At 40.8% G+C, this 25,058-nt stretch overlaps 1 protein-coding gene across 1 annotated transcript; it reads right to left on the reverse strand.

The window, feature by feature from the left end:
- Window positions 1-740: 740 nt before the first annotated feature.
- On the reverse strand, window positions 741-23,126 carry paxip1 (PAX interacting (with transcription-activation domain) protein 1). Its single transcript, XM_041949905.1, has 23 exons — window positions 22,954-23,126; window positions 18,893-19,027; window positions 16,853-16,896; window positions 16,593-16,656; window positions 16,080-16,190; window positions 15,865-15,940; window positions 13,410-13,937; window positions 12,952-13,064; window positions 11,961-12,774; window positions 10,263-10,357; window positions 9,761-9,856; window positions 9,268-9,405; window positions 8,595-8,716; window positions 8,055-8,239; window positions 7,822-7,865; window positions 5,695-5,762; window positions 5,477-5,579; window positions 5,171-5,339; window positions 4,976-5,076; window positions 4,605-4,739; window positions 4,200-4,275; window positions 3,100-3,160; window positions 741-1,045 (listed from the first exon to the last, which is right to left on the reverse strand). Exons 1-23 carry the CDS (start codon window positions 23,032-23,034, stop codon window positions 1,030-1,032), a joined length of 3,375 nt encoding a protein of 1,124 aa, XP_041805839.1. The 5' UTR covers window positions 23,035-23,126; the 3' UTR covers window positions 741-1,029.
- Window positions 23,127-25,058: the final 1,932 nt, after the last annotated feature.

A 25,058-nucleotide genomic window follows, 5' to 3' on the forward strand; every position in this document is an offset into this window, starting at 1 on the left:
ATGTTCACTGACCTGTGGAAGGATTCCTGGCTTATTTTAAACAAGATAGTCAAACTCACAATGACTGCAGCTGCTACTCCTCTCACTTTTACACCAATAATCTGTTCAGACTAACAGTGAGAGCGTCTCGTCTCATGTTCGTGTAAATACACGCTGAATGCTGGCAGCAGACACACATGGAATATATAGCACATGACCTTGGCTCAGGCTGTGTCTAATTCAGTCTGCTGCAGTTTTGAGGGCAGCACCAGAGGCGATGCTGCACACCCCACTCCTGCCCAGCACCCCCACCCACACATGACCCCAGGCTATCAGTCTGACAGCCAGCAATTGGAACTTCATCAGTAACTACCCCAGACCCTCATTACCAGTTAATTAAATCAAATCTATCAGGAATTACCGGCAGAAACCTGGGAGGAATACATTCAGGAAGCTTTCAAAAGCTCAAACGTTGGAACAAGCGGAGACAGAGCTTTTGTTCTGAAATGTGTCCTTTTCTTGAAGCAGGAATTTGGGAGTTGATTGTTTGACCTGTGAACAAAGCTCAGATATTGATTCCCAAAATGTCTGTTCATTGTTCATTTTTAACTTTCTTACTTCAGTCTTTTTTTACAGGCTGAGGACACTATATGTAAAAAAAAAAAAAAAAAAAAAAAAAAAAAAACATTTTAGAGACACTGTTGTTACCTCAAAACTTTGCCTCATCAGAAAGGAAACAGAGCCAAAGCCATTCTTCAGAAACAAATATACAGTCTTTATTCCAAAAAGCAGCGTGTATGAGCTGAAGCCTTTACACAATCTATTTGAAAAACAGCAAAAAGGTTAAAATCTTCCATAATTTAAACGTTAATTTCACAAAAATAACATCCATTTATTTATTCTGAAACAGGTAACAAAAAGCTACAAAATGACTGGGAATCTATGCACAGAAATAAAAACATAGAAAAGTTAGTGTGGCTGGACTGTACACAGGGGGCCTCCTGATCAGGTCCTCCTCTTCTCCCTCCTGAAGTCATCAGTGCTTCATCATCAAGTGAACTTATACGTGCAACTGTCAAGGAAACTGACTGGACAAAACGACAGCAGCTCTGTGAAGCACGGGACAGGACTGACCACAGCACTGCTGGATCATACTGGATCAGTTGTGACATTTCTGATACCTTTAAAGCATAATGTGGAGTTTAGGATTGCTGAATAAGCTGTTCCTGTCCAGTTAGAAGCAGCAGTTAACAGGAACAGTGAACAAACATGACCTTCATGGAAGAGTCTTCAGAAGGTTTAGCTTGACCTACAGATCCTTTTCAATCAACGAAAGTGACGTGAGAGTTTCCATCTGGTGGCAGTCCATGTGTCCCGGAAGACTTCAATGTGCCGGACAAACGGGAGGAATTACAGTTAAATAGTATCTGATTATGGATGCTATGATCCCGTGCTAACGGAGACAACGATCTTTCAAGTTTTTTCAGGATTGTATGACAGCCATGAAACAGGCTGTAATGTAATCCCTTTGTCATTGTGCATCCACTAAAAGTGTTTGTACCTTTTTGTTAAAAAGCAAGACCCTTTGTGTTTAACCAGAAGCTCCATTCACATTCATTCATTTTCTCACTGTAAAACACACGACAGAAACATAATACAACTCACCAAGGCATTCTTCGTTCATCTTTCACTGTTCCAACAATAAACAACAACTCTGGTTTGGTGGCACCAAAATTTTGTAAAATTTTTTCGACAATTGGAGCAAAGTTGTCTGAAAAATATTTTTTAACTTTCCTACATTGTGTACACACATAAAGACAGACACACACACATGTGGACAAAAGTTAGTGGACAGTCCTGCTAATTTCTGAATTCAAGTGTTCCAGCCACACCCATTGCTAACAGATGCATAAAGTTATCCATGAGTAAAAATTTTGAATTGTGAATGGTTCATTAAGAACTCAGTGGTTAAACATGGCACTTTCATAGGGTGCCACCTTTGCCACAAGTTAATTCTGGAAATGTCTGCCTTACTTGAGCTGTCCCTCATCTGTCAGTGCTATTATTGTGAAGTGGAAGTGTCAAGGAGCAACAATAGCTTGGCATGAAGACCACAGATCACAGAGCATTTTAGCCAGCTGGGCTTTGTGGTAACAGATTGGATGACACAAAGCCAGGTCCACAAAGACATGGCTAGACTGTACTGTAGGACTGGACTGCAGCTGGACTGAATCTACTGCATCGAAGACAGGAGTCACAAAACCAGAGTTTCTGTTGTCTGGTAATTGGCTTCATTCTACTGAGAAAATCTGTTGAAGTCTGACATGTTGAAGTCTCCCTGTGAAAATATTCTGGCTCAACACGCTGCTTCTCCACCCTCTCTCTCTCACACCTCTTCCAGTTCAGTGAATTAAGAGTTTATTTCAACCAAAGCAGAGTTAGTGGTGATTGCTGGAGCAGTGAAAGACGAGCCAAGAGGGTTGTGATGACTTGAATATTGTTTGTAATGTTTAAATGAAGTGTGGTCTCCTATGAGAAACCTGCTGTTTCTGTAAGCCGTCAGCTCATTGCATGGCTGCTGTGCTCTCGCTCCATACTGAAAAATACACTTCACTGTACCGTCTCCATTAGCTACTTGGATACAAAAGATGTGGGAAAAGGGAACTCTGCACACAACGTCACTTTTATTTGATTGACAATTAAATGTAGGTCAAGCAGAAACAAGCGAATGTTTATTTTAGAATCGGTAGCTATGAAGATCATGTTCATGTTGAAATAATATACAAGTAGTATCTTCTCTCGCTGCTTTGGTTTTCTCTCTTATGGACATAATGCGAAAAAACAAATATTAAAACTGATGTGTTTTTTTTTTTGAAGGAATAATCGAATGTAATTGTTTGGCCAATTTTGAAAGCCCTCATGTAAACAGAATCATGTCCCCACAACATCAGTTAAACATGTACACACACACACACACACGCACACACGCACACACGCACACACGCACACAAAGCCACTTACTGTAATCCATAAATGCCACCATGTAAAATAAAAATGGCAGAAATAATGCAGAGAATAATGAGAAGCCTTCTGTCAGCTAGCGCTGGCTGTAAAGGATATGAGTCATAGTTGAGTTTCTGGGTGAGAACTCCCGTCAAGATGAACTCAGCATTGTGGACATCTGGACCACAGAGACACAAAACAAATCAGCACAAGTTCTAATGGAACATGATGGTTTCCAGGCACAGAGTGCTGCTGGTACCTGTAGAGCCATGTCTTCAGTGGTTCCCTCTTTTGTTTGCATCGCAAGCACACAAGGATGCACGTGCAAATGCAACTGTGTGACATATCTTGCCTCTAATTTCAGAGTTCCCTACTGATTGACAGCTGGTGTCGGTAAAGCACCAAGAAAGCAGCGAGGTGCCAACAAAGGCAGTGAGGACGAAGACTGCCGGCTAACGATGTAGGATTTAAAATATCTTTTATAAATGGCTTTGCAAATGTTTTATGAGGATGGAAAAAGATTCCATGTTTGTTAGACCTTAAAGATTCACACAAGGAGTAACACTGATGTGAAAATGTTGAATGAAATGCTTGCTTTCAAGAAAATTCCACATGGTACCTATAACAAAGCTAGAAAATTGATATTGACCATCTGCACTACAAATGATCAATATCAAACCGCTATCAACTACAGATGCCTCATCAAGTTTTTGACCTGCAGTGTCCAAGTGCTTTAATACTGATGAGAAAACACATAGTAGAGAAAAGAAACACAGTATAGCACAGTGAGAACAGTGAAGAGAAACAGTGAGGTGCAGTTTAAAAAAAGGACAAGATTTGATCGGCTTTATTTCAGCCAATACCAATCTTTGAAAATATGCCTGATACTGATCACAAGGATCAGCCCGGGACATCTCTACTATCAGCTCAAGTACCATTAACTCAAATAAACTTGCTTTTTAAACACTTAAACACTCAGCATGTGAAGGACCAGTGTGCAGTGTGTAGTGTTAGTGGTATCTAGCAGTGAGGTTGCCTCTACCCCCCCTCACAAGCGTGAAGGAGAACCTACAGTGAACCTAAAGATGCAAAAGGGTCAGTGATGAGCTACTGTAGAGACATCACTCTCATTGTAAGGTAACAAAAACACAACAGTCTGTGTGACTGTGACTGTGACTGTGTGTGTGTGTGTGTGTGTGTGTGTGTGTGTGCCTTACCAATGTTTTTCAAGAAGTATTCTCTACAGAGGTGGAGGTCATTGTCACAGGATATTAAGATTATCTCTGGAAGGTTCTGCAATAAAAGACCAACCATGTATTTAGAAGTTAGAAACAACAATGAAGCCAGACTTGTGTCAAATAATCAGGTATTCTAGTCTGTGAAATGTATTATTAATACTTATGGCACAGTTGGTTTTATTTTTAAAATGTTATTATTATAATAATTCCTTAACTGCATCACCTACCTTCGGCTGTGAGGACTTTGGATAAAGGATTATTTTGGGGACTTTATAAACTAAAAGTTATTTTACCAACCTAATTCTGCATGCTAAAGACCTTCTGAAGGACATAAATGTGACAGATGAGAGGCAAATTAACAAGTTACAGCTATTAAGCTAGGACCTTGTTCTGTTTATGCTCCATGATCTTTCTGTAGGAGGGCTGTTTGGCCAGCAGCTTTCCTCCAGCACTCTCCAGGATGGACTTCATGGTGCTGAGGCTGGGGCAGATCCCTGGGGTGAGGTAGAAGTACTTTCCCTACATCACGCATCACATGACAGAGAGACACAAGCAGAGAGACAGACAGTGAAGGGCAGGCAGTCAGAAGGACATTCACCAGAACCAATCCAAGTTCACTTTCACTACTCTATAAGGTCTTCCCAGTATTTAAACCTGTGACAGTTACCTATATAAAAAGATAGTATGTTCATGCCTGAATCACTGTTCCTGTCAGTCCAGCTGATTTCAGTGTGAACTTGTGAAGCTTGCTTTACCTTGAAGAGCGGTGCACTGTTGGCTCTCTTTAACGACTCCTCCAGACTGAAGCCAAACAACACCTCTGCCTCTGCGTCCCTCAGAATGTAACTCTGTTCATCTGCAAAGCCAAAAGGAAAACTTCTCTTATTTTTTTGCAGATAAATATCCTTGCAGTTTCAGTCCTGATATAAAACACAGAAGCACACACGTACCCACAAACTTCTGGCTCCTCCAGCTCTCCTCCAGCCACTCCGGGCTGACAATGTGTTTGACCACAGACATGGCAGTGAGGAACTTGACGGTGCGAGTCACCTTACTGGCCACTAGGTGAGTGACTTTCTGACTGCTGTCTGCTACTTCACCACCCAAAGCATGTAACCTCTGCAGGTGAGGAAGAGATGAGGACAGACACCATCAAACACTGAGAAACGAATGGTGACATTCTAGAAACAGAGAACTAGTGATCACAGAGTGTAACATTAACACTCAGCTCACAGCTTTGTGAAGTCTGACTTCACCTTTGTGTACTGCTGAACTTGTGCAGGCTCAAAGCCTGTGAACATGACTCGAGGAGTGGACTCTGGAGGAAGCTTCTTACTGGGGGACTGGATCTCCTCCAGTCTGTACACACAGAACAGTATGTTTACCCACAGTATCGTCATTACATGGTAATGTGGACAGCTACTGTTTGGTCCAACTGTGACAAACAGCCTGTATCCAGATCTGCTGTACTGACCTGGCCTTCTTGTTTGCAGGCTGGTTGCTGGAGTCTGTCATCTTCTGTTTCTGGAGCAGCTGGAGACTCTAAACGCCACACAAACAATAAGATGAGCCAACACATCCTTAAAAGTAAAGGAGTGCAGCATCTGCCATTTGCTGCCTGTTTGATGTTTTCGATCTGTCCTAATGGACTACAGTATATACAAAATATCAAAACGTCTTTCTATCAAACTGATACGGAGATGCTTTATTGACGTAATGTACTGTAGTGCACAGCACATGCCACCAGAGGTCAGTCTGCAGTGGTGGAACAGGAAACTGAGCTGAGAAAGCTGGAGACTGTCAGTGGTGGGGACAATGTTACAGGTCACGTAAATAAGAAAAACATCTTTGCCCCTGTTTAGGAGTAGCTTGGGTTTAGTCTAAATGATAAAGGTCCGCCAGCCAACTTGGACAAAGCTGTGTGTGCGTTTTCCCTTAAGAAAGTTGTGGCTAAAGGCTCGAGCAGCAGCCATCAAACCCACGACGAGCCATCAAGAAAGTGCTGAACAGCCAATAGCGCAACGGAAATTTAGGGTCGGTTGAGATGGATGCCAAACGTGCTTTTGAATTGCATCTTTGTAGAACCCATCAGCCCGCTGATGAATTGGCATTCGCCATAGCAACAAGTGTAATCATCATGTTTGGTTTAACAAAAAAAAAAAAAAAAACACAAATAGTGTCATACACGATACACACTGGTGAATTGTCAAGAAAGTATGGAGGTATGAAAAAACAGATACAAGCAAAGCCTTATTCAGACTAGGGACTGATCATGATTTTCAAATAGTCATTAAATTATTTAAAAAAAATCAAATTAAATAAAAAAAAAGTTAATGTTAATAATCTTAAAAATCTTCTTGTCCTAAAAACTAGATTTTCCTTGTTTTTAACCTGTGAGGGTGTGACGTAGCTGATCAGGTGTTGTTGGAAGTAGCTCTCGTGCATATAGAATAGTCTCTATAGTCTCCAGTCTCTAAGGCCAACATAATAAAGATTAGAATAAAAGCATGGGGGGAGTTTTGTCTGCAGCAGATCTCCATCATCTATGACCAGAGATGAGTAGAATATTTTTTCTTTAAAAAGCAGTTATGTTGCTACTTTTAAAAGCCAATTTCTTCCTCTTTAATCTGGCTCTTCATTGAACCTTCTGTATTTGATTTATTTACCTTTCCTTTATTCATTTGTTTTAGCCTGTTTTACTTGGTGTGTCCTTTTTACTCTATTTTTATTTTAACTTTCTTTTGTTTCTCTCTTCATAACCTTTTTTTTTGTCTTGTTTTACTTCATCACATCTCCTCTTAGTGGTTTTACTATTATACTCTCATTATTCTTATCTTTTTTTCCTTTTAGTGCCCCACCTTACGCTTCTGGCTTTACTCACATTATTTATAGTGACCATATTTTATTATTCATCTATTATATTTTATCTATCTTTAAATAAACTTTTATTGTATTTTATTTGGTTATTATACATTTTATCATCTTTATTCTACCTCTGGTGTTTCCTCATTGCAGATTCATCAAAGGTTATGATAGCGTTGCCTGTTTTTATTGAGTCAGCATTTTCAATATAGTCATTTAATGTTTGTACAGGGCTCGAGGTGGTATGCGGGGAATGGATGTGTTGGGAGTTAGTGCAGGAATGGCTTTTTGTGTGTCTTCATTCTGTCAAGCACTTTGTGTTATATTGTATGTCTGAAAGGTGCTATTCAAGTAAAGTCTGATTGATTGATATCACATAAGTTGTGTTACAAAGTGTAAAAAGTAAAGCACAATACACACGTTTTCCACTGAATAGATGATACATGATAGAGGAGACTCATGAGGGCTCATCCCAAAGTTGAAGTTGTTCAAAGCAGGTCTGTCCCACAGATATCTAGCTAGAATTTGACCATTTTAATTTTTTCCCCCAATTATTCTCTAATAAACCAACAAAAACAAAAAAATGTCTGTGTTAATAGACCCTGTCAGAGATAGTTTGGCCCAGTCCACCACAGATGTGGATGAGAGGCTGCTATTATATGTAGGCACAATGAAACAGAGGAGCTGACTGATGACTGAGCCATTTTTTGACACTTATCTCATGAGACAAGAAACTCACCGCCAAAGCTTCAGGAGATACTTTGACCGGAGTTCTCCAAGCAGCTACGGAGAAAAACAGACACACACACGAACACGCATGCGCACGCACACGCGCACACACACGTGCACACACACACACACACACACACATTTCCTTTATTTCATTATTCTACTGATATTGCTAACTATCACATTGTAATATAACTCAAAATAAGCATCTGTCTTGGTCATGGTATAATCAGTTGTACATACCCAGCAGGTTCTGGACCAGCTGTGGGTTTGGTGCGAGTGGTTCAGGGTGTGTGTAGATGGAGTATCTGCTGTGCTGACTTTGTCTCAGTGCTTCAAAGTTGCCCAGCAGTATATCACACAGCCACTGGGCATTCACACACGGGATCTTCCACTCCTTGGCTTTCTCATATTTCAGCCCACTGGGTCTGGAGAGAGATCAACAAGACGATATCATCTACAATGTTCCTGATCTTGCACAGGTCAATATGGCTGGATGGTAGAAAACATTCAGAACTGATGATTCACAACACATGTATTTCATTTTGTTAGAGGCACTTTTATCACTGAATGTGACGTTCTACATCGAGGCCTCCTAACATAGCACTAACATGTACTACTCTAACATCATGACAAAGACAGGTGCTCTCCGTGATGAGTGCAAACTGCTCCTTGTGTTGTTAGAAATGTCTTTGGTGCCTGGTGGTATCTGCTTCTGTTACAGAGTGGATGGAGTCTGACTGTGATCCTGACAGCGTGCAGGCCATTGGATGACAATCTTACTCTTTACAGATGAGGACAGTGTTACTGCGACACAGATATCCGGTGTATCTGGCACCAGCCAGGTAGGCCATCAACTTCAGGTCATCCCTGTCAGCGTCCACAAAACCTGTCACTGATATAATCTGAGAGGAAAGACAGAGACAGAGGAGAGGATGGTGTACAAATGATGCCAGAAACGTGCAATGGTTAAAAAAATAAAAAGACCACTTGTAAGGACAGTCGTTCCTACCATTTTAAAACTGTGGTGATAATTAAACAATGATTATTGTGTTAATAAAGACAAAAACACAAATTTAAAAAATCCAAAATGAAATGTAAAGACTGCAATGAGCTCCACCCATCACACGGTCATGTGTTCATCATCACAGCCCTAACTGTGAAGTAAAGTGAAGTGGTAGAGGTTTCTGCCAGTACGCCTCCCTGTTCATGTATTTGTGGAAACTCAAAGACGGTTGAGACATCTTGAAATCTTAATTTCAATCTTTTTAAGACTTTTACCATCTTAAAACAGCTAGAGATTCTTAGATTACAAAAAAAGAAGAAAAACACCTTGATATTTGAAATTCAATGTAGTTCTCTACAGTCAATGTCTTCACTAAATACACCAGCAGATTTTAGGCTGGTAACAAAGTGACTGTGTGAAGTGGCAGTTGTCTGTGGGGGCTGGACCTACATGCTGAGAGCAAGGCTTTGCTCCAGGAGGGAACGCGAAGGGCAGATGTAACGTCCGATGAGGAGGAACCATCCTCTTCCTCTTCAGTACAGTGTTGAGCCAGTGGGCTGTCACACAGCGCTTCCCCTCTCTGAGCGCCTGGCAGGGCAATCACCACAAACATCAACAACAGTGACAAAAATGACATGTTTTTGGCAAATTGAATCAAAGTTGCTTAATTAAAGTAAGTAAAGGACCAGAATAGTTGACATTCATCCTGTTGTTCAGTCTGCACATTCAGACTCTTCTTTCTCCTGAAGCTGTAAATACTCAGTCAATCACTTCTCCTGTTGACTGTTTAGTTTGTGACCTCTTCATCTTCTATATTGTCTCGCTCTGTTCTATGATGCAAGACGTCTGGGCATCTGAGGTGGCTGTACCAAGATATGAAAAAGCTTGCAACTCCTTACTAGAGTCCTTAATACAGTTGTGTTCCCGTAGCACACGTCCTTACCTGTACATACATGTTGCTAACTTGACTCTCACACAGCAGGTGTGTACACCGGCTGGTCAGGGTGGGGTCAACAGCGCCCCCACATGCCTGGATCACCTAAGGGAGGAAAAATAAACAAATACCTTTTACCATTTTGTCACCATCTTTGATGCTAAGCAATATTTCTGTGCCTTTTTAAATGCATTGAAAATATCTATGTTTCATCATCAACAAACCAGTTAAAAACAGTCATGTAACATAAGACGGAAAATCGCAGTTGAGGCCCACAGTAGCCACCTTGTGGCAGGAAATGGTATACCAGCGATTTCAAATGTGTGAGGGGCATCATAATTGCACAAAGGCACAGTCTCCCATCAATTTAGTATTTCTAGAATTTTTGCGGGGGAAGTGGTGTACGCCTCCTTCAGGCCCTGTGTTGTGCATATACAATAGTTAGAAATGAGACACCTGCTCATTCAGACAGTTCAAATGAAGATCATTTTGCTTTGTTTGTGTGACTGACCCTCTTCCATGTGGCCAGGAGTTGTTTGTCAGCCATCTGCTCTGGGTAGTCAGCAATTGCAAACACACAGCCCAGCAGGAAGCCATCCTGTGGAACTGAGGGTTAGAGGAGAAAAAGTTACACAAGTGAATCTGGAGATTCAGAAAACCAAGTCACGACCTTTTCATGTTCTTGCAATTGGGGCTGGGTTTTCAACCAATCTGAGTAAACACATAAAACAAACAAACAAAAAAAACAACGAACAAAAAAACAAAAATCACAGCGTGCAACAAAATCACAGTTGACATTTTTCACAGCAAAAATAAGAGCCTTTCCAAAGTGGCTTCCATGACAGATACATCTTAAAACTTTTTGCAAAATGAGGTCGGTATAGCAGTACAGATAACAGCGAGGGGTTGACCAATTCTTGGCCTGGCCGATTATTGTCTCCAATATTCAAGGTTTTTATAATGAACGCGATTTTGTTTTTTTATCCGATTGCCAATAAAACATGGTCACGGTTGGTCATATGACTAAGTTTGGCACAAGATTCAAAAGCTGCACAACTCAAAAACAGCCTTGCTCTTAGGCTCAACAGCCGTGAACCCAACACGAAGCCGACTTGTCCAGTGAAAAAGACGTTTCAAACCATGAAGGCAGGAGAAGCTCTATGGCGAAGACATGAAAAGGTGCATGGGACTGACAAAATGTTCTGCTATTCATTTAACACGACAGCAAAGTGCTATCAACTGTGATGATCCGAACACGTCGAGAAGACACATTCTTCTCACAGCTGAAAGTCATTGACCACGTCACAGAAAACGACATCCCATGCTATCAGTTTGCTGGGTTCATAGTTCAATTGAAATCTCTTAAAGCCACCAATTTTGGAAGTGATACAAGTTTATACAGACACAACAGACGCAAGGGCTGTCAAAATGGGCCAAAAATGACGTTGGAATATTCCTTCTTAAACAAACCCATTGGTTCGAATCCTTTGAATATCTATTTTTGGGCATTACGTCCATAACAGAGAAAATCAAAACAACAAGAGAGATTCTACTTGTATATTTCAACATCTATATTCAAACATCTTTTAAAAGACCTACATATGTAAACATTTCAAAATAAACTAATAAAATAGTGTCCTATACCATGTCGTTGAATTATTTGCCTGTTTCAGTTTGACCTACATTTCATTTTGAAGCAATTAAAGTGATGTTGTGTGCACAGTTGCCTTCAATGTCCCAGACATACCAAAAATCACCAAAAATTTGTTTTAGTTGTGAAAAAAACACATCAGTCCTTGATCATTGGTTATTGCTACCATTTGTAGCCTTAACTTTCTATGTAATCACTCAATTTAAACCATACTGCATAGCCGTTATCGTTAACCTGGATTCACAAACTAAGTTAGACAGCTTAGCATGGATGTAGTCCAAGTCATTATTTGCAAGTTGCAAGTAATAATCTCTTCATACAGGACACATGTATGGCATGGTTCTAAATCCTGAACTCTGTGTCTGAAATTCTACAGAGCTTTTGTGCTCTTCTACCTTCTGCAGTGCCAATTCTAATTACCAAGTCTAAATACCAACAGAGCAATAGCAGCCAGTCCAACATTTTGGTCCACACTCATACGAATATTTCACTCTAGACCAATGTGTTCGACCAATATAAAACAGTCTGGCCTGTCACACTGACTGTGGATATACTCACTGTCTTGTCCAGGCTCGTGACCAAACAGCTGGGAGATGTGAGGAGGCTGCTGGAGCTGAGGCTGCAGCGTTGTCTGCTGCTGCTGCTGCTGCTGCTGCAGGGCCTGTTGATTCTGGTGCTGCAGAGCCTGCTGCTGCTGATTCTGCAGGTGCTGCTGCATCTGCTGCATGTGTTGCTGTTGTTGTAGGAAATGCTGCTGTTGCTGTTGCTGCTGCTGCTGTAGATGCAGCTGCTGCTGATTTTGCTGTTGCTGCTGTTGCAACATCTGCATGCGTTGCTGCTGCTGGAACTGCTGGAGCTGTTGCTGCAGCGCCTGTTGCTGCTGCAGCTGCTGCAAACCCGGCCGTAGGAGCTGCTGGGGCCGCAGCTGCTGCTGGGAGAAGGCATGTTGCTGCTGCTGTTGCGGTGGCTGCTGCTGTGGCTGTGAAAACATTTGCTGTTGGTGCATTTGCTGTTGTTGCTGCAGAAACTGTTGCTGTTGTTGGGGCAACTGTGGGAAGCCTTGTTGTTGTGCAACCTGTGACTGTTGTTGTTGATGTTGTTGCTGTTGGTGATGTAGCTGCATCATCTGATGCTGCTGCTGGAGGTGCATCATGGGATGCTGCGGTTGCTGTGGTAACTGTTGGTGTTGTTGCTGGGCAGCCTGCTGTGACTGTTGCAGTAACTGTTGATGCTGCTCTGCTGTGAGGGGCTGGCCAACCAGTTTGGACTGATTGAGCAGAAGCGGGTTGGTACTGTTGGAGGTCTGAGCATGGCTCTGACTGCTCTGCTGCTCCAGTGGTTTTGTCTGATTGGCTGTCAGATTCTGAATGATCTGCAATAGACAACGACAAAGAAGAAGCTTAAACGTAGAGAAAGCACTGATGCCAGTGTTTTCATCTTAATGTCATCACTATTCAGAAATATTGAAAGTAATATGATAAGTTGCCTCAGTGACTAGTCAGAGCACCGTTGTTATAAATTGGTGGGGAGAACCACTGAAATTTCTTACATGTGCTACATTGGCAGGTCGATTGGCTGGCTGCATGTCAGAGTTGTTGGTGATGTTGCGGAGCGTTCTAGCAGCTGGGCTCCACCCAGGGATGCCCTCTGGAACTGATGCACCTAATAAGCAGAGAGAGGTAAAACCTTCATCAACAGGATACTGGGTTAGAAACAAAAATAACAATAATAAACAAATAACAAAAAATCTCAAAGTAAGTTCACTTCTGACAATTTCTGAGGCTAGAAACCAACTGTGTCAATTTTGAATAATGGCAGTTTTACGAAAACTGATCGCCGTGCAGACAGCAAAATAAATCAATTTAACAGTCTACTATGTTCGTTGGCAGTATGTATTAGGTCATTCCTTATTTAGACTATCTCTAGAATCTGTCAAATGGTCTTTAAAGTACTGTAGGTCTATCTATCTGTGCAGCCTTGAGGAAGAGGTGTATGAACTTTCCTGACCTTGTTGTGTGGTGTGACTGATGGCAGCAGCAGCAGAGCGAGCCTCTGCAGGCATGGCTCCTCCACTGCCGGGTGCAGGAGGCACAGTGGCGCACAGGTTTATCAGCCCACTGCCTGTAGATGACACTGGGTCTTTGCTGCCAGGTGACCCACCCCGCCGTCTTGATGTGCCAGTCGGAATAGGGGCCGTTGGCGTGGCGACTTCAGCCGGCGTCCAGTTGAGGTTAGTGCCCTCTTTCTCCGTGGAGGAGTCATCGTCAGAGTCATCAAACATGCGCTCACTGCGGCGCTCAGGTTTGCGGGGGGAGGTCGGGGAGACAGAGTTCAGTTTCTTGGGTCCCGGTCGTCGGCGGGGGCTGGACTCCTCACCAGACGAGCCACCGCTGGACAGCCGGGATCGCCGGGGGCTGTAGCTTCCATCTGAATGGGAGTGCTGGTCATATGACTCTGCTTCACTCTCCTCCTCTTCCTCAGGCTCCACATACGTGAGTCTGGGGTGATAGAGCGCCTCATCCTTCCTGCTTTTGTCTGTAAAAGGTGGAAAGACAGACAGAGTCACAATTGATGTGTATCAATTAGCTGGTTTATATCTGATCACTGTAAGGATTTTCCACCTCTTCATTCCTTTATCATACAGCAAGTCTAAAACAGGGATGCACTGATCCAATATGGATATCTCATATTGGTCTGATAATGACCCAAACAGCTGGATCGGGTATCTGTGACAATGGGGCAGATCTTTGTACTGATCTATTCAATTCAATTCTCTGTTTATGTCTGCGTGTGTGTGCTGTGTCATGTGTGTGCAGCGTACTACTAGGATTTTGTGAAAATAGTCAAGTAGAGATACAGCTTCCTCACTAATGGTTAAAACTATAAAGCACATTTATAAACAAGATGAGTAATGAGTAACATCTGCAGTTTGGGACAAAAAAACAGCAGGCATTATGGGAAATGAGGGCTGTTGCTAATAATGAGGCACAAGTTAAGTTATGCACACATGTCCTGGAGATGCTGACCATGTCTCTGTGTCCCTACCATCTCCCCTGGGAAGTCCCCCAGTGTTGTCAGCTGTGTTTATATTACACCCGGTGATAATGTCAACGGTGCCAACACTCTATTAACTAAGTATTCCGGAGCTCTGGTGTTTATCGTGGGGGATTTTAACAGTTACAAACTGGACAATGTAACATGTCCATTTATAATCAGAAATTCATATTCAAAAAGGAACTTAAACATCACAAGCCACAATCACACAGGTCAGACAACTCCCCGATCCTTGGCATAATGAAATGTGTTCTCATTTGATGCTGCTGCTTTGTTTCACACTGGAACTTTAATTCCTGATCAATTTGTTGCTGCATTTAAAATGTATACACTTGGATTATAATTCCTGTATAACTTTAAAGCTTTTTGTAACAAGCTGCTGATGCCCTATTATTATTATCTTAATAATAAATAACAGCTAGTTATGGCAGAGTGCGTGTCCCATGTACCAAAGCTGCGTCCTTACCAAAACACATACGTAAGTTTGAATCATTTGAATATCTACTTTTGCACATTTAATCCATAAGAGGGGAAACCAATACAACAAGAGACATACTACTTACTACAACATAAACTAATACAATAATGTTCTGTACATTTCAAATTGGTGCCAGTCCACATGTCCTGGAAGATTTCAATGTCCCAAACAAACAGGAGGACTTCCAATCACTTATCATCTGATTATGAACCCCATTTTCCCATGTTTTTGAGTCTACGTGACAAATGAGGACAATCATTTTTGAAATTGGTCCAGTATTGAGTGAGAAGAAGAAGAAATGGGCTGTGATGTAATCCCTCTGCGTGTTTACGCATCGTCACTGTGTGTCCACTAAATGTGTTTGCTTTAGCCACTGACAGGCTCAGACTGTTAGAAGTGTCAGACAACATTACGGAAAGGATCCCTACAGAGAGAGAACGTTTTGTCTTCCTTCCTACCTATCTTTTTTTGTTAAACCAGAAACAGCTGTTACATTGCTCTCACGGTCACCAAAGCCACCAGACGCCATTCACAGAAACAGTCATTTTAACAGGAGAGGAGCAAGAGAGAGGGCGGACATCAGAGATGCAATCTGGGAAAATAGCGGGTAGATCCGGAATGTTTTCACATTTAACTCAGGAATTCTTTTCACCAGATATTATGATAGGACAGAGTTAAATATGTTGGATTTCGCCAGTAAAAAAAATTAAATAAATAACAAAACAAAACAACCTCCCACTCATGATGGACATGCATATATGCATTCAGCGCATATATTTAATCAATGAATCATTTCAGCTGCCAAATATTCTCTGGTTGTAGAATCCTAAATGTGAAAATGTGATGCCTCTGTTACATCTACATCAGCTACAAGTCCAACCAAACTATGCAAACTACAAACACAGATCAGATCAACAGCACAAACATTACCTTGAACAGAATCTGTTATCCAGTCTGGAGTGACGATCTTGATGCCAGGGTGTTTCAGAGCACACTCAAACTTGGCCTGGAAGGAAAGAAATGCAGCCGAAATAAACACTGTGAAGGTAAAACATGACAATTTTCCATGACAGAAATTCTTAGCAATAACATGCACAGTGAGAGCAGTAAAATGGTGAAGACTACACACAAAGCATGCACTTTACCCCCTTTGGCTCCTTCACCACTAAGTGGGTAACCTTCTTGTTGAGGTTAAGCTGACATTCCCCTCCATAAAAGGTTATGTAAGCCCACAAAGCATTGAGATCATCTGGAAGCTGTACACACACAAACGCACACACGCGCAACACACACACACACACACACACACACACACACACACACACACACACACACACACACACACACAGATACAAATACACAGAAATACATAAACAATGATGAGCTTAAGATTCTGGACTAGTCATGTCTTCAAAAGTAAAAACTGTCAGTCCAAGGCCAAAGGTAAGCCGGGGGCCTCCTTTTCCCTCCTTTTTTAAAAATGCCAATGAGTAAAGCAGCACTGAACACTTTTTCTGTCTCAACTGCAGAATAATTCACTGACCTATCCTGTGTGGATATATCTCAAAATGTCATATGTGCATGCAGAAACCTTGAAAATAATAAAATGAATTTCTTGAATTTTCTTGACAGCTTACACACATTTCATACACACTTACCCTGGGAAGACAAGCTGTTACACCAAAGAATATCTGTCCTGACTCTGGGGAGAATCCAGTTACTCTGCGGTGTGCATGGTTATGGAAAAACATAGCAATTGTGGCTTTATAATGAATTCCACACAGTCTATTAAGATTTCTTCGTTTCTGAAATTCTAAGCATTAATATTCTGCTCTTGCTACCAATGTTATTGTTTCTTTCAGAACATGTTGAAATTACACTGATTGAAGGTATTTTGGACTTGATGGTGAAAGGATACGGTAACAGGTCTCCACATCTGACTGAGAGGATCACCCAGGATGGCTGGAAAACATTCAGAGAAAAAGAAGTTAATGCTTGTATTTACCTCTTTCTCTCTGCTACATTAGTTCAAACTGGTTTTAAATAAAGACAATTGACAAAAAGGTTGCATCCAACATGCTGTGAATTACAAAAATAGCCCACGTTCTGTTTTTATGTATTAAAAGAGTAGTCTGACATTTTGGGAAATGTGTTTATTAGTTAGTCCCCTGTTTCCAGTCTTTACACTAAGCTAAAACAACCAGTTGCTGGCTGTAGCTTCATTTTCACCACACAGACATGAGAGTGGCAGGTTCTGCAGACAGAGCTAGTTTCCAAAAGGAAGACACCAGTATGACAGTATGTACTATGCGACAGTATAAATGTGCAGAGATTTGGCAATGCTGCCGTATATACACACTGTCATTCAGTGTACATACTGATACATTGACATCAACACAAAAACGGTCATCTTTACAGCTGAGTCCTAGTCCTCCTCCTCCTCCTGCACACTCTACCCACACACCACCTGTGGTCTAAAGCAAATTCAGTTTTTTCCAGTAAGTGAGAACGTGTCTGACACGGTCAAATGTGCAACATGTGTGAAAGGGCAACACTGCCCAAAGTTCATATGAGAAGACAGCATTAATGTATATATTCTAGGGGTGCACGATAGTTATCGGGCCGATAACAGGAAATTATGACGTCATTCCGTCAAGTCCGATATCATGATGAACAGCCCCGATAACATATGTGTTTTTGTCAGCACGGCAGTGCCTCGCTCCCACTATGAGACCCAAATGGCCTGCAGTGAATGCTGCGTTCATGTGACGTTGGCATAATCAGAAAAACTCTTTGTCACTGGGAAAAATCAAGAATACCTCCTCATGCCAGAAAACAACTCAAAGGCCGAAAGAACGACTACCAAACGAGGGAACGGGGGAATGTACGTTACACCTTGAATGCAGCATGCGGTACAGCATGCTTACGAAAACAGAGTTCAGACTTCTTCAAAGTTTCCGAAGGAGACAGTTTGCTGTTTATTCGCAACAAATGTTCCAAGCGAGTTCCACGAGGGAGAAGTTGCACGAGCTTTAATACTTCAAACCTGATCAGCCACTTGAAACATAACCACCGCTTTGATGGAGTTTGGAAAGCGTATGAGGACGGCCGGCCTGCTAAAGACGCTAACGTTAGCAAGCCAGCCGCAAAGAAGCCACCGGGACTTAAACAGGTCGGCGAGGCTTTCGAAAAGTCCAAGAAATTTGCCAAAGATGACCCACGGGCTAAGGTTATTGAAGATTTAATCATGGACGTGATGGTGCTTGACTTAATATGGACTGCCCTTTTTTCAGTTTGTTTACATAGATAAGTCTAAGTAAGGGATCATGTATCTTTCTTCAGAATGACATAGAAGCCTGACGCGAAGCAGTGGGGTTTATTTTTCCATAGGAACCTGCTCACTATACGTTATCCCGCTTAGAACAAGGCTTACTACTAAAGCATTCAATAATGTGACATAAAATAGTGATTAAAACACATTTTATTGATTTAAAATGAGCCTATTCGTCTGTCACATCTCTCACTGCGCAGCGGCTCTGAAAGTAAACACGTACGTTGCGTAGCAACCGCCTCTCACTGTGCGCCGCTGTTTTTGGTTTTGTTTGTGGTATTGATGTCATGATGTTAGATATATGTGTGTGTTATCGGTTAACACTATCGGTATCGGCCTTTAGGAGCTGAAAGTTATCGGTATCGGTTTTAAAAAACAGTTATCCTGCATCCCTAATATATTCATGGTCGGTAGTGCAATGTAGCAATCCAGCTGCCTCACACATGCAGGTCACGTGCTTTGGACAGCAGGACTGCTCACCACGTTCTAATGTTACCTGAGAGCAACAGTTGGTGGTAAAAATGCATCACTACTGCATCTCTGTTGTTCTCATTTGGAACCTTTAAGTTTCCGATTATGGCCATAAGGTGCACCCCTAATGTGAACATAATCTGGCATAACCCTTACCTTGACAACAGGCAGGTCAAAAACCTCCCTTGATTCGCCCACCTCTGGGTTGTCCCCATCCTCTGCAATGATGTGAGTGGCCAGAGCATTGTAAGACACCTCCTTCCCTTTCCCTGCTTTCAGTAGCTGCACCACCTGGAATATCAGCAAAGGTTTCAGTCAACTTCCACTTCAGTCCAGACTAGACCAGCTGTCTTAAACAATGACAATAACATGTGTGAACACTGGCCAGGATCATACAATATGAACAGCATGATCATTAAAGATGGCTTCAAAATAAGATCACAGCAAGAGAAAACAGGGTTGCCCCAAGAAAAAGGAGTTTGAGGAGGTGGTTGTTGCCACAGGAGTTTTTGAGGTTCTGCTGCAGATATACACACACACACACAAAAAAGAAAAAAGATTTGTGACCAGAATTCCTCCCATGTGTTTGGGACACTGAAATCTCTTCATCGCACTTTCATTGATTGAAAATGAAATTCAGATTTCAAATTTATATGTGCAAATAATTCAACAACACAGTATAAGATTACTTTGTTTATTTTGTAATGTGTTGGTATGTCAACGACAATGTTGTTGAAATAAAATACAAGCTGTTTGTCTCTCATGTTGGTTTTCCCTCTTATGGACATAATATGGAAAAATAAAGAGAGAATTATCCTGTGTCATTTTCGGCAAGTTTCCACAGCCCTAACTGGGACCAGAAACAGAGAGATGCATTAACAATATTCATTTTTTATATTTATTATGTAAGTCTACAAATTTTTGTTCTCTCTCAAAAACAAGAGGGTGCTGCTATCTGCTGATATTTGCTGTTAAGTGCACTAAAACATTATTTTTCTATTTTTTTGTCAATACCTATGGACATGTATTTAGTTGTTCCTTTAAAAAAAAGTGTGCTGCAGATAGCATGTAGATCTACTCAAGCAAACTGAGACAATGTTGATAATTACAGTGCTGAAAATGTTTTATTCAAGTTCAGAAATTGTGTATCATGGAGAAAAACATGATATTGCCATTATGTGTCAGTCCTGCAATCTAAATGTAAGCATCTGCAATTGAAAACCCCACTAGACTCGATCAATCACTGTCACAGAATCCTGATAGGATCTCTCTTTTGTGATAATTTAGTTAATGGTGACTGCATGCCTATCAAACATGTCCAACAATTAAATGCATCTATTCACTGAATTACAGAAAACACTACTGGATTTCAGCATATATACATTTCATCGTTTCTAGCAGCTGCTTCATCACACAGCCAGAAGTTTCACCCGTTCTGACACTGTTTAGTTCAGCTGACTGAAAAACTGAATTTGCTAGCTGGGAGCTCACTTGAACAAGGCATCCATAGAAACTATGTACTGTGTAGTACCAAAGAGACATGAAAGTACAGAAACGTAAAGGCCCATCTTAGATGTGATACTGTCAGTGCAAAATGATGCCACACCACAGAAAGAAAAAGAAATGGCTGAGAGCGTGATTTTCACCTGACAGTCAAGTTCATAGAATTATGAGTGAAACTATGCATCTTTCACACAACCAGAGAGTAATATGATTCATTGACATTTGAAACATGGTTCTCTCAGAATCCAAATGCCCAGTGCAGTGGATGCTCCAGTGTGTGGCCATAATGCCCCTTCTACCACACGGCCAGTTTGGCATGACCTGTCTTAAACTGGCTGTTGTGCCCTTAAAAAAAAAGTTGTGGATTTCCTCATTCAAAACTATTCGATGCGTCAAAGCATCAAATAAACAAAGTCACACTTCCCAGTGTTTCCATCATCATGTTGAACATCAACAGCAGCAAAAGATTTCTCCCAGTCAAACAGCTAACCCGCCAGATAACATGTGATAAGCACAAGCAGCTAAACACTGCACAGTGTAAGCATTAATACACACATTTTTTATTTACAGTTTACAAGCATATTGCTGCATAGTGTTAGCTAACTATGAATGTACATAGAGTTTACAAGTTGCTGTAGGATCTGACCTGCCACTTACCTGTATACAGCATTCAGTAATATTCAATTTACAGTAATGTTGATAGGTATGCATACTGTGTTAAAATCTGAAAGGACACAGTAAACTCATTAAGGACACACCCTATTTTTTCACTGTACTACACAGTGAATTAATAGTGTTATGAGTCTGTGTTTAATTCAGCATGTAATTTATCCACTAACCAGTACGTATCCAAAAACTGTTAAGTTGTATGGAAATGCAACTTAACTTTATGAATTATATTATTGCCAAATTGACAAGATGACTGTCGACACATGACGCCTTTTATCTTATGCTTCTAGAGTAATGTGCTTTTGCAGACACATAAAGAACTGTTAATATGCTGCATGTCTTGAAGAGAGTTTGGTGTAATATTTTCCCTGGAGAGTGCAGGGAGCTTCCATTTAATTCACATACTGTACGTACATTTTTTTAACGTTCGCCACCACCACAGAAACACAAGGTAACTGCAAAAGTATGGTAAAGTAATCACAGTCACTGAAATTCAATGACTGTGATTTGTTATAGGTTTAATTAATAGCTTTGCTACAGTCTAATGTGTGTTGTATTGATAACTGACAGTGGCTGATCAGGCTAATTATCAGCTAATTGTACTCAGTTTCTTGCCCTTTGTATGCATGTTTTAAAACTGTTTTGAAACACTGATATTCATTCACTCCGAAGCAGTTCATATTTCTTTGTATATATGACTTCCTTATTCTGTCAGCTGCTGTGTGTCTGCAGTGTATCAAGGGATGAGAAGAGAGTAGCAGTCTCACTTTAGGGGGTTTGTCATCAGCATGTTTCATGCTTAAGATAAGAGCAACTTTATTGACACCAGCTGGGGAAATTTGGTAAAAACGTGTATAAAATATATCATTGGTGATTCTAAGTCATTGGTTTTATAATCTCAAACTCAAATGCTAATAGTTGCATGGCATTCAAAATAACCTTCATCACCATTCATTTATAGACTGTAAAAAAATATAACAGCTAAGATGAGTTGTTCAAAAATCAGTCATTCATTCTGGTTACACTTTTGATAAACTCAGTCCTGTTTTTACATGCACTGACTCCCGATTGTTGATTGGATACCGTTTTGTCTTCATAGTATGTTATTATCAATTCTTGCTTTTGCACTATTGGTTTTGGCTGCAATGCCTCATTAAATCTGTATTTATCAAAGGCCAAAGTGGCCTTGCCCTAAAAATTCCAGGCCTGAATTTACATCCACAAGTTTACATTTTTGGTGAAACAGCTCAAACAACTTCTATACTGTGTGTTCTCATCTTCTTATATCATTTGAGCAATAACCTCACAGTGGCGTTATCACTTCCTTCCTTTATTACTAAAATCACATTACTTAATCGGATATAGCAGTTCATACGACGCATCTGCTGTATATAAACACGCTCAAAGAGAGGCGCGACCGGGAATCACTATTTGGCAGGAAGTACAGTTCAGTGCCACAGGTCTCCAGTGCCAGGGAGTGAAACAGCGATGATACATGCGCAGTACGGGGCGCCCAATTTAGCAAGATGTTGATAGTCACAGGTTGATGCAAAATAACACCGTGCATAACCCTGTTCACCTCGGTGTTTCGCTCCACGTCAGAACAGCGCAGTAACAGTACTGAGGTTGTTGAGCGGTCATGGTTTAGAAAAAGCAAGCTATCAAATGCCAGTTTTACTACGATCTTAGACAGCCCCGTGACAGATAAACCGGAGGCTCTAAGCTAGCAGCTATCCATCTGTGCAACTACGAAACTCATAGCTAATTCTACGGACTGTTTAAAAGTGCATTACTAGATAGCTTCTGCACCAAATATTCAGTCGAGAGAATCGTAACACAATCTCTTCCATAACTTTACCAGGCATAATACAGGGATCGCCACAACACTAACAACAGAGCAAGCTCAATGATTTTCATGTAGCATGTCAGTCAGTCAGTTAGCTAGCTAGTTAGCTTCTCCTGCAGTACCCCATTTGTTTTGAATGGTGCTAGCAAGTTAGCATGCTACCAAGCTAGCTACAAGAAGCTAACGACCAGAGCCTCACCTTTTGGTCAATGTCCCCTACCACGTAGAATTTGACATCTTTGAAAAGTTCATCGGAAGCCTTAGTTTCCTCTTCAGACATGATTGTCCGTTAATGTCATAGGATTATATATTTTAAAACCAGTCAAAAGCTAAAGGAGTAAAACGTCTATGTTACAGCAGATGGTTTGGAGCTTACAGTAAACCGGGGACACTAGAGCGCCAAATCGCTGAGCGCGCCTTGGACTACAGCATTCTGAAATACTGAGGGGGGTCTATAATTCTGTTGTTGTTGTGTATTCATAATATTTTATCTTTTCTAACTCTATGATGCATTGTATCGTGTAGTGTGCCTCTGCTTGAAAGGAATTTGATCAAAAGTGCCAATATGAGAAGATTACAGGGACACCAATCTATAATTTTATATTCTAATGGACATACAATCCCCCTGTGATATGAAAGTTGATGTTTTTATCTAAACGTGTAACCTAGATTGTCGTAGCCAGACAGACTGACGAGGACATTTCCATATTTCATGTCATTTACAATCAAAACCAAAAAGTGAACTTCATAAAATATGAATTCCATTCTTGTAGTACAGCGTTTGAAAGTATACATTCATTGCACCGTATTGTCCGTCACACCAAAAAGTGTCACATGTGACCGAGGCTTACTTGATTAATATATCAGAAAACGAAATTAAACAAAAATAAATAAATAAATAATGCGACATTTCATTGAGATTCTGATGATTAAAAACTAGTCAGAAATAATACAAAAATACGTTTGAATTTCTGGAAAGAAAATTGCTGAAATGTGAATTGAATATTATGCATCCATGGGTCTATATTGTTAAGAAAGCACTCACTAATATCAGAATAAGATTTTATTTTTATTATTGAAATATTCTTCATTATTTATTGGCAATGGAGTTAGAATGTGGAATGACTGCACCATCAGCCAGGTTCTAGCCAGCCCATTTCTGACACAACCACCATCTGACAGTGTCCGCTTTTCAGCTGAAAGATGTGTTATATGTGATCATTCATTAGTAGGTTTCAAGATAACTGTCAAGCACACACACACACACACACACACACAAACACACACACACACACAGGTAGGTGTGCATGCACGCAGACACACAAACACTCATTGATGAACAGGAGATGCTCAGTGCTAAAAGACCTTGACAAACTGAGCTGTAGCCAATTGAGGGCAGCAAATGGAGGAGCCGTCTGACTGCTATATTAATGATGTAGATAGTCACCTCTTGACCCTGTTGATATTAAATGTAGACATTACTTTAGACACACCACCTGTCATTATGCACCACGTTGGTCTTGGTCCTCATACCTTTGCCCTACTCCACCTCAGATCAAACAGACACAGCCATTAGAAGAGTAATTGGATGAGCCATTTGACAGCTGCATTAATGCTGAGGCTAATTATCTGATGACCGTACACCTATTAGATTTAGACATGGACTGGAACTGACATATGATGTGGTGTTTTCTTTCACAACTACAGAAACATTTTCATAAGTGCATTTGATGACTTTTCCAATCGGATCACTTTCATGTAAATGAGCTCCTGTGATGCTGAGAAGAAAACAATTAGTGTGCAAATCATAGCAACACAGTGCTCAAACATAATGACTGAATGAATAATGTTCAAGTGTAGATTACTGTATTCAAATAAGCTGATTGTGAATGAAAGTTAAAATGTCATGTCGATAAAAGTCAATAAATATTAAGACAATAAGTCATAGTTGGTCTTTGATTTGTTGCTATTGTGATGTATTACAGGCCTGGCCCCAGATTTTACAGGGCCCAGGGTGACATTTAGGTTTGGAAACCCCCTTACCAGTCAAAAGTTTGGCCACACCTTCTCACTCAATGGTTTTTCTTTATTTTTATTACTTTCTACATTGTAGATTTGTACTGAAGACATCAAAACTATGAAGGAGCACATGTGGAGTTATGTAGTACACAAAAAATGGTTAAACAAACCAGAATATGATTTATATTTTAGATTCTTGGAAGTAGCCAATTTTTGCTTTGATGACAGCTTTGCACACTCTTGGCATTCTCTCAATCATCTGAAATGGTTTTCAGTTAACAGCTG

The sequence above is a fragment of the Chelmon rostratus genome, chromosome 12, assembly GCF_017976325.1.
Source record: "Chelmon rostratus isolate fCheRos1 chromosome 12, fCheRos1.pri, whole genome shotgun sequence".
Lineage (NCBI taxonomy): Eukaryota > Metazoa > Chordata > Actinopteri > Chaetodontiformes > Chaetodontidae > Chelmon > Chelmon rostratus.

Coding starts and splice junctions, on each gene's coding strand:
- paxip1 (XM_041949905.1), bottom strand. CDS start 23,034: ATGTCTGAAGAGGAAACTAAGGCTTCCGATGAACTTTTCAAAGATGTC. Junction 13,065..13,409: donor CAGTCACACCACACAACAAG/GTCAGGAAAGTT, acceptor TCTGCTTATTAG/GTGCATCAGTTCCAGAGGGC. Junction 5,580..5,694: donor CCTGCAAACAAGAAGGCCAG/GTCAGTACAGCA, acceptor CTGTGTGTACAG/ACTGGAGGAGATCCAGTCCC.